This window comes from Drosophila albomicans, chromosome 2L (genome assembly GCF_009650485.2).
Source record: "Drosophila albomicans strain 15112-1751.03 chromosome 2L, ASM965048v2, whole genome shotgun sequence".
Taxonomy (NCBI): Eukaryota; Metazoa; Arthropoda; class Insecta; order Diptera; family Drosophilidae; genus Drosophila; species Drosophila albomicans.
The window spans coordinates 19,573,526-19,584,029 of record NC_047628.2 but is presented as its reverse complement, the minus strand read 5'-3'; the positions used below and the strand labels follow the sequence as shown (position 1 = coordinate 19,584,029).

Genomic DNA, 10,504 nt, shown 5'->3' with positions numbered 1-10,504 from the left:
ATAATGTGTCCGGTTGAGGGTGATCATGTTGCCAGCTTGTGTCTATATGCATAGTTTCGCTCGTTGAGCAGACAGGATGCCGCACTAAAAGGATTTACACACACTTTATGTTTGCTTTAATTGGTTTTGTCTGTCTGAATGTGCGACACGCGTCGCTCACTAAGTTAATTTTGATGCGATGCTTTCTCGAGTGTTGTTTAACTTGCGACGCCGTCGTGTGATTGCGGCAGCTGTCGGGGATGCAACTGGCAATTATTTGGCGACTAGCCTTGCGAATATATGTTATCCTTGCCGAAAAGGAAAAGGAGAACAACTGTTACATTCACCACAAAACCACAGTGGCAGCAGCAGAACGAAATGAGCTGACAAACCAGCAGACAACACCGACACTATTAATCACACAAGCAACATTGTAGGTTATTATTGCGGAGACTGATCGACTCGGTGATACCCTGGGCAGAGAAAACAATACAAATTCCACTGGAAAATACTAATGAAATGTATAATCAATGGTCTAGTCTTTAGTGCTCTTAACTTGCTAAAAGTTTCTGTTTAGATATTATATTTAATAGGATATTCTAACCAACAAAAAAGTAAAAAAACTACAGTCGGGTGAGCTCAACTATGATTTTCCAGCTACACATTTTGAATAAAAGCAAAACAATGCGATATTAATTGTCAAGTATACCGAACAATGTACTGCGAGTATATTCAAATTTTAACAAATGCAATATTTGGTATATTGCTAGATAAATTCAGAAAATGTATAATTAGAAGTACAAATATTTGTTTGATTTTGTGAACTTATTAATATAACTAATGCGAGTAATTCCTTGTATTTGAAAATACTTTTTCTTGTTTCTTAAACTTTCATCATACCCCTCCTTCAAACCAATGCCGGGTATGGCAAATTGTCAACCCTTAAAAAAGCGCATAGAATAATGGCAGCTGCAGTTGGGTTTGACTGAGTCTCGACTATGGCATGCATTTGGTTATTAGTTGAAATGTAACCACTTGTGGGCTATCCTCCTACTCCTTGTCACTACTTCTCCCTCTATTGCTGTTGCTGCTGCTGCCAACGATTTCTCCTAGCTACTGAGGGTGTGAGTCTGCTAATTGCTGAGCTCAACTGTGAAGCTGAGCATATGTTTGAGGCATTGCTAGAAAACTGTCAGGGAAAAACAATGAATAGAGTTTTCCAATGGACGAGAATTCAATTTGTTTGCTCGTCGGCGTGTTTTGATTTACTGGCAACAGCTGGTTGGCCATTTGACACGCCAAATTGTGTGTTGATCTCTCGATGGCCAAGGAGTTGCCTGCAGCTGCCACTCGCAGTAGTTGTTGTTGTTCCTGCTGCTGCGGGGTCAAGGCGTTGGCTGCGTGTGGCAGGCACAAGCGGCACAGCTCAAGAACAATGCAGGCACATGAAATGCACTCAGAGCATACACACAAAAAACAAATGCTGCGGGTCACTTGGCTGCATAAGCAACCCCAAAAACTGAACTGAACCTTTCCCCCTACTCCAAATGCAACCCCTACGCCAAACAGCAGGCAAGGGGCAGGCACCACGTGCGTCACGCGCAGACGCAGCCACTTGCAACGAGCACGCAACGGGAGTGGATAGGATCGAAACATTGGGATCCGGGCTGTGGCAGAGTCCCCATTCTCGTTCCCGTTCCCGTTACAAATCGAACAATGGCAGCGCTTTTCAGAAACCCATTAAGCATTAATAATAATAATGAAAACTAGCAGCAAATACACTTTGTTGTAAGTGGCAGGAAATGTGCACTTGAGTGCCCAGCATCAGCAACAACAACAATCGCAAATCGACAGCAATTATTGCTGCTTACAAATTAAACAAAAAAGCAAAGCAAAACAATTTTTTACAATTCGATTGGATGCAGCAGAAAAAACAGCAGCTGCATTTTTTCATTTAGTACTTATTACATATTTAATTTTAGTGGCATTTTATTTTTTTGCAGTATTCTGCAATAATTAAAATTGCATTGCAATCGCCATAAAGAGCTACGCGTAGGCCAAACGAGTTGCCGTCCCCAGTCGAGAGACATTTGAGAGACTCGAGACTTGTGAGATTTGAGATCTTGTCTCCACTTTGCATTGCCTTGACACATAGACAAAGTGCGGCGCCAGTTTCATAACGCAAAAACTAGTTAAAAGACTAATGAACAACTAATGAACGAGTTGAAGTTGGGAGTGCTCGACTACAACTATTCCCTAAGATATTGAATTTTCTTACTAAAATAAATACATATATATAGATAACTTAAAAAAAAATTGATTCAACTTAAATTAGTTAATAAAGGTAAATTAAGAATGCCTTTAAAGAAATTAAAAATAAATAAACAGCTTAAAACAAAATATAATAGGAACTAGATTACTTATCAAAATACAGCAAAATAGTGGGACTTAAATAACACCATAATTATATTTTTATTTAATTAATAAGCTGACGCTAATAAACAAACTAAGAGGGCTAAGTACAATGAATGAATGCCAAAGAATTATGTAAGTAATTATAAGATTACAAAAAACGAAAGCAATTAAATAAGTTAACAGCAAAGTTCTGCGAATTATTTCAACCCAAGTGGAGGCTGAGTTTAGCAAAGAATGTGCTATGCTTAAACTCTTTTATAACCCTCTTATTCATTGTCTACCAAACAGAGATTTTATCACCAAAGGTAAACTCTATATCAGAACTGTTTATCTAGCTTTTATGCGACACCCTCGAGTGTGTGGCTCTAAATCAAACAATTAGAGGTAACCACAGGGTGGCAGCCCACAGACTGTGTGATCACTTTCAGCAATTCATCGGGTAGCTAAATGCAATGCAGCTGACGTGCCTCACATGGCAAAGAGGAGGTGGGAACCCGAAGAAGATAAAAGAGAAACAGAACAAGCGTTTTCATCGTCACTCATAACGCAGCATGTTGCATATGACGCGAGAAGGGTGCAACAAGCAACAAAACATCGCTGTTAGATCATTGAAACTATTACGTAAACAATTGGGAAAGTGTGGCATAATTCATGAAGAAGAGAGCAAACTCATGTCAGATCTATAGAGATACGAGATATGATACAACTGCCTTTGGCCAACTGTTGGAAATCGACGCCTACGAAATTAGAGGGCGGTTTTTCTATTACATAGCACTGAGGGGTTGCCGATCCTCGCCAACTGTTGTTGTAAGGCAAATATGTTAAATAAATACGCGAATGACAGCTAGAGAATTTTGCCAACATATGTGGCAAAAGTTAAAGGGAATTACGATTGCCTTGGCTTAGAGCATTACCATCTGTTCTAGCTCTAACTACTCTTAAGTTCTCTAAGCCCAAAGGCAATTGAAGCGTGCACAGATTTTCCCACGTTTTCGACACGTTCCAGAAGCTCTTTCATAAGATGAACTTTATGAGATTCCTAGTAAATATTTCATTATCATACGTTACTCTAAAAGCTACTACAAAACCTCAGAACTAGAAAGAAATATCTTGGACAGACTTCCATCTCAGCGCTTGAGAGCTCATCAATAAAACTGTCTTTGGTTAGACCCAAAATGCAAGCAATCATTAATCTATTTCCTCTCTATTTTTAACTAGGGATTGATGGCTGCGAGAGGCGCTGATGACTTGACAATTGGCGGCTAATTATGCAGCTGAGGCAACCAGATGCCTTGCCTAATGAAATTAGAAATTATAATTCCTTTCGTTGCGGCTGAACTTGAGGATTAATTGCTGTCTGACAGTAGGCAACGTTTTGTCAAGCATAAAATTACATTTTGAATTGAAAACCTAGAAAAAATGTCTCACAAACGAATGCGGTATTTTCTTATGGATGAGGTTGTCACCCACAATCGCAAGGATGACTGCTGGGTGGTCATACACAAGAATGTTTGATCTGACGCCTATGATCAAGGATCGAATTGATCACTGGAATCGTGTAAGTTGAGAAGATAATCTCAGTCTATATAACCCTTAATCTCTACTACAGAACATGGACTATCTGATGGCACATGCTGGCAAGGATCTGAGTCATTTGTTTCACGAGAATGGCGAACCACGCACTGAGATCTCTCCTAGCTCAGGGCATCCTCGAGTGCTGTTTCCGCCCATTCTCGAGGTGGCCATCAGCGATTTTGCACGCTCCAAGCACGCCATGTGGAGCCAGGATAACTTCTATCACATTGGCAGGATCACACGGCGAGCACGGCGCCTGCGCATCATCAACACACTGACAGCAAAGGTGCAGTTTATGAATGTGTGCGATGAGGATAGCATCTATGACATACAGCAAAAGTATAAAGCACGCTACAATCATCATGCTGGCAGCTACGAATGGCGCAAGTTCTCCAATGGGGTAAATATTTTAGTCTAGCTTTAGTTCTTTTCTTTGAACTCTTCTATATGTGGCAGGCGAAGTATTGCGGCGTCTTGAACCTGAACGGCAACCTGGACGAGAACGGACTGACAGATGCTGAGGAAAGCGACGTCGAGTTGCCGCCACCCTCGATTTGGCTGTACTACACCGATGACTTGACGATTGCTTGATTGGCTTTTGGTTTTTATTTTATTATTGGAAAATTTGTTGTGTGCATGTCTGCAAGTAAAGCGTATTTCAAGCTACACTGCGTTTAGCTCTAAAAGGCATCAAATTCGCTTTTTGTAGGGGCAGTTGCCCATAGGTATGGCACGCATATAGTTAGTTGGAGAGAGGTCTCTGACTCTGGGCATTTATTTTTCATTTTAAACAAATGTCATGGTCGACATGCGACGCTAATAATAACAAGCCCAAAAGTGCAGCGGACTTTTTCAGGGCCAGCTACACTCACAGCTACAACTTCAACTTCAACTCCAACAAACGAGTTCAACCAAATTGTAATTTAGTTTATGAAACTTCAACTATTTCTTGCAGTGCATTTAAAATTCTAAATTGCGGTGCCTTATTGCTGTTGCTTGCATAATTTATGCGGGTCTGTTTTTTTTTTGTGTAGGGGGGAGAACCGCTTGCTAACTCGTGTATGACGATCTGGCAGCGCCTGCAGCTGCCCAGTGGCTAACCCCCTCGCTAGGTGACGCTGGCACGCGTTCAACGGACTCACGGACTCATATGGCTCTCTTTGGCTCTCTCCCTACTGACGTGCAGGGTGCCAACTGAACTGTGAACAAAATGTTCTTTTTTAGTGAGTCGAGTGAGCTATGCCAAGTTTGTGGCCTGAGTCTTTCGTCTGGGTATGTATGCTGGCTATAAGTTATGACATGGATTCTTGTGAAGTACTTACCCAGCTCCTCTAGCTAAAGCTCTTTGCCGTGTCGACTAGCCGCCCATTGTGGCGGTGGTTATCTTGAGAGCATAAATAATTAATTTCAGCCTCATTCTTTTTAATAAGAGCCCGACTGAACAAAATCTGAAAAATAAAAGCACATTTTGTTGTTCTTGTTTAATTGTAAACCAGTTTTTTTTTTTAGTTGTATTTCTCTTGTGGGTCCGGTCCAAGTTCCGTCCATAAATGGAGCTGCGCTCTTAATTTACATTAAACAAGCGACGTGTGACAAGCTGGCAAAACACCAAATACCAGTGTAATTTACACTTGAAATGTTGTGAAATATTTCAACTAATCTGTGTGTAGGATATGTTTGCCATTGATCTAACTATAGCCACAGCTTTAGCTATTGCCATTCCCACGCAACAACAAATTAACACAGACGTCGGAGACAAAAAGGGCAGGGCAAAGGCCCAAAAACGGCAGACAGCAGAAGCAGCTGAAGATCTGTGAGGCAAGACATGCACAAACTTGTGAAATACATGCGCGTACCTGTTCAGCGATTGAACAGCGAGTAGCAGCAGAATCTTCTCCTTTTGCTGCTTCTTTGTGCCTGGCACCAAATGGCACCGGTCCAAAGATATGACTCATGCCTCGACTTGAGACGAACAAGTTTGTGCCTGTTCTCGCCATGGGAAAAAGGGAGCAAATGCGTAGCAAAGGCAATAGGAAGGCACAGACACAGACTCGCATTGCCGCATTTCACTTGAAAGCCAATGCGCCTATAAAAAAAAAACACTCGACTCACTTGTGCGCCCAAAGGGAGCTTCGCTGTTGTTGCTGTCGGCAGTTGGGGGAGTACTATATGTGTGTATACTACATATTAAACAACCGTTGCACTGTGCGAGCAAGCGAAAATGCGTTTACGTTTGGCTCTGGGCTCAAAACCAGTTTTTTGGCATGCGCTTAGCGCAGCAAGTTCGTTGCCTAAGTCTTTTGTTTGGTGCCCGCCATTTCAAATTCAATCATAGAGTTCAATGCCTGCAAGCACATAGTTATAGACCACACACACTTGCTCAAGACATAGTAACCATTTGTGACATTTATAGGCATTTTTATATACTCGCATTTAATGAGCAATAAACTGAGTTCAATATGTTGAAAAGGTAAACAAACAACTAGTTAGGAATGTAAGTATGCAGTATTCAAGTACTTTAATGGATATTGTACATTTATTTATGTGATTATTACTGCAAATACAAATGATATCAAATATTTATCGAAATTGTAGTTGCCAATTAAAGCTAACATATGTTAAAACTTGCAAGTAGCGAATATTTCAGAGTTAATGAAGTTGTTATTTTTATAGACTCGATTAAACTTAAATGTTGTTTTATCGACAGTTGATTGCAAACAATTTGCAATAACAAATAAGTCAGCTTAACTTGTCTACATAAATAATAATATATAATACTTAAATACACTAGTAAAAATATGCAAAGTATAAAATGCCATAAATATTATTAAAGATATATAATATATTGAAGTAAACTTAATTTTGAATATTTCTATAAATCGAATTACAGATGAATTCAATGAATCTAAAAATAAAATGTGTAATTCCCAAGTTAATTTAATATATAACGTAAACTATTGACAACTATTTTATTTATATAAATCTGTTATGTACTATTCGCCATTCACTAAATAAATAAATGTACAACTTTGTGCAATATTCTATTTAAATACATATTTTTATACCCGCTACCCATAGGGTAGAAGGGTATTATAACTTTGTGCCGGCAGGAAATGTATGTAACAGGTAGAAGGAGGCATCTCCGACCCTATAAAGTATATATATTCTTGATCAGCGTTAACAGCCGAGACGATATAGCCATGTCCGTCTGTCCGTCTGTCAGTCTGTCCGTCTGTGTGTCTGTCCGTCTGTCCGTCTGTCCGTCCGTCCGTATGAAACACTGGATCTCAGAGACTATAAGAGGTAGAGCTATAATTTTTTTTTGACAGCATTTGTTATGTTTGCACTCAGATCAAGTTTGTTTCAAATTTTTGCCACGCCCACTTCCGCCCCCGCAAATCAAAAAAATCAAATAACAAGCGTAATTTTAAAGCTAGAGTTGCGAATTTTGGTATATACAATATTTACTATAGTAGTTATGATTCCTGAAAATTTGGTTGCGATCAGATAAAAATTGTCGAAGTTATTAAAAAAATACTTTTGTATGGGCAAAAACGCCTACTTACTAGGGGTCTTAGTTGCTTTGGCTGACAATCTGGTATATTGTGCCGTCTATGGTATATTTTGAATGCGGTACTATGTCGATAAACCAAATATACCATTTGGTATTTTTTAGTATTTTGCAGTATATTTGGTATATTTTGAGAAAATACCGCAAAATATGTTTCTTTTATTCAAAATGGGTAGCGGGTATCTCACAGTCGAGTACACTCGACTGTAGCTTTCTTACTTGTTTATATAGTTTTCTGCATTCTACTATTTAAAATTCTCTGGCACATCCTCGACCAGAACCACTTCACAACTCTATTAATCTGGGCCATATTTGTTGGCAATAATATATATGTTAGTTATGTTAAAGATGCTCTTCTTAGATTCTGATGCCGCAGTGGGAATTCGCTGAGGTGCTACGCCATCTGCTGGGCACCCACAACTAACCCACTTCAATGTTTACCCAGTACCTAATACTGGTAATACTTTGGAATGCGACTAACAACAGCAGCAACAACAATAATCTAGCAGCCATGACCCATTCTCACCGGCTGAGCTATGCGTAGCAAAAGCTGAGATAAATTCTATGACGGCCACATTCTTTCCCAAAGCGAAAAGCCTCTCGGCCCGGAAGTTGAGCGTCTCTGGTATGCGGGCAAAAGCTGAAGGCAGAAGCCAGTTGCCAGTTGCCATTTTGCCGCTTCCACTGGGAATTTATAGCAACTAAAGCGCACTAATTTAGCGCTTAGCTCTGCATAAACAATGCTCTTGTTCCTGTTAACAATAGAGAGAACGAAGAAGGGGAGCAGACTAAGCTTTGGCTTTGAAATAGAAAGCAGCAACCAAATATTTGGCTTGAAGGTCAAGACAACGGCGCTTGGCCATAAGGAAGCCGTTCCCACTTGTCTGATGCCAAATGTGGCAGGCTGTGGCATGTCACCATAGACCCAAAGCTTCCGATATGGTCATCCATGTCAATTTCAATTTCTTTTACTCAATTTTGACAACATTATTTAGCCAAACGATAAGACGAAGGCGGAGGAGTGTGATGCCACAACTTCCACCGGCATTTGCATTTGGCATACAAAACAAGCGGAATATTCTTTGCATTTGGCATTCAACACGAGCCATGGCAAATTAAATAATAAATAAACAGCATGCGACAATAACTAGCGGAACCAAATTAGGAAGTGGCCACACCACAAAAAATACCCCAACTGGCCCCAAGCCACAACTGCGGACAACTGGACAGACGGACGGACTACCTGACTGCATGAATGTCTGGCCATATTAGGTGACCACTGACGAGTGGCTGAACGTCAATGTGGATATTTGTGCGGTTAGGAGCATAAACGTTGTCATTGGCATATTAAATAAGTGATGGGAAGTGTTCAATTCAGTGTTTTCATAGTGACCAGCCCAGCTGCTAGGTGCCTCTTGGGTTCAAATGGGTTTTGGGCGTGTTTCGGCTTGTTTGAGTTACAAATATGCGCTACAACATGGATAAAGTCTCAAAGATAGCTCTATTACTGACCTTAGCTTCCGTATAGGGATATCTATTTCATTAATCATGGAGTACGCCTGGGAATTCACCTGAAAATATAAACAAATAATATTAATAAACGATGAAGCAGTTTACTCTAGGAAATATTTCTCAATAAAATGGGAAACTTTGAAATATTTGTTTTTAACTTAAAAAACAAAAAATACTAAAATAATTTCTTAGAAATATTTCTAAAATAATATGAAAATTTGTCATAAACATACAATTGTATTAAAAATTTAATTACACTCTAAAAATGATTGCAAATAATTCTATGAAATATTTCTAATATAAAATGGGAATGTTTTGTATACGCAAACAACTTTAAACCATTTTTGTTTTTAATGAATGCATCAAAGAATGCTAAACTTAATTCTAAAATTAAGTTGAATTTTTCCTTAAATGCAAAAATTGTTAAGCAACTTTTATGCTATTTTTTTGATTTTCGATAAATTAAGACTGTTTTCTGAATATAAATAATGTTATTAATAAACTTAATAAAAATACTATACTAATTTCAAAGCCATTTTTTTTTTTTTTTTTGATTATCGAATTTGAAAAAGCAAAGAATTGTAAATATTAATAAAGCTAAATATTACTATTTAGAAATATTTCTAAAATACTAAAAATTTTCTAAAAAAATATAAAAAACTAATTAAAATTTATTGTTTAACTAAAAAAGTATAGCTTTGATCTTTGATAAAAATATCCAAAAATAATTATTAAATATTTTGATATTAAATACATACCTTTTTTATAATAAAGTCACGTTGTTCAAGTGCCTTTTTCATAAACCTGAAATGAAGAGTTAAATAAATTGCTAATAAAAAAACTATTTGTTTAACTTTAATAATTTCTTTAGAGTCTAAATATTTGCATCCTCAATATTAAAATACTCTTTCAGTAATTCTTTAACATAAAATCCCATCGATCGAATAAATTATTCAAAAGATACACGAAAGAAATGGAAGAAAAAAGAGTGTGAAAATGAAGTGTTCGACGATTTAAAGTTTCATCAGAAGCCATTAAAAATTGATATGCAACTTTGGCACTACAAACACTCGCATGTACTTGTGCCAAGAAAAAGGAACAAAAGCGATTTTCATAAATTATTCAAAGCTTAACTGCTTCCGTTTTTGGGCGAGTGTTGGATGGAGTGTCTGATTGGCAGTCGAATTGACTGCTTGAGGGAATGGACACAGTCAGAAATTGGCTGGCAGTTTGACAAGCCAGAGAAGAGACTGAAGACTGAAGAATTGAATTGAGGCCTCGATTGGCGCTGCAGTCGAGTTGCGGTTAGCGCAGCTGTTTGTATAAATTTCCAGCAATAACAATTTCGAACAGCAGCAAACAACGAGTTTATTTTACATTTTATTGTATAATTTTCGGATGTGGTTTTACGGGCAGAATGTCAGACGAAAGACGCAAGACGCTGATGTTCTC

At 38.4% G+C, this 10,504-nt stretch overlaps 1 protein-coding gene across 1 annotated transcript; it reads left to right on the top strand.

Annotated features, from left to right (window-relative positions):
- Nucleotides 1-3,757: 3,757 nt before the first annotated feature.
- On the top strand, nt 3,758-4,635 carry LOC117564153 (cytochrome b5 domain-containing protein 1). The gene is made up of 3 exons (XM_034242819.2): nt 3,758-3,952; nt 4,004-4,369; nt 4,426-4,635. The coding sequence occupies exons 1-3, from the start codon at nt 3,848-3,850 to the stop codon at nt 4,558-4,560; spliced, it is 606 nt and encodes a 201-aa protein (XP_034098710.1). The 5' UTR covers nt 3,758-3,847; the 3' UTR covers nt 4,561-4,635.
- Nucleotides 4,636-10,504: the final 5,869 nt, after the last annotated feature.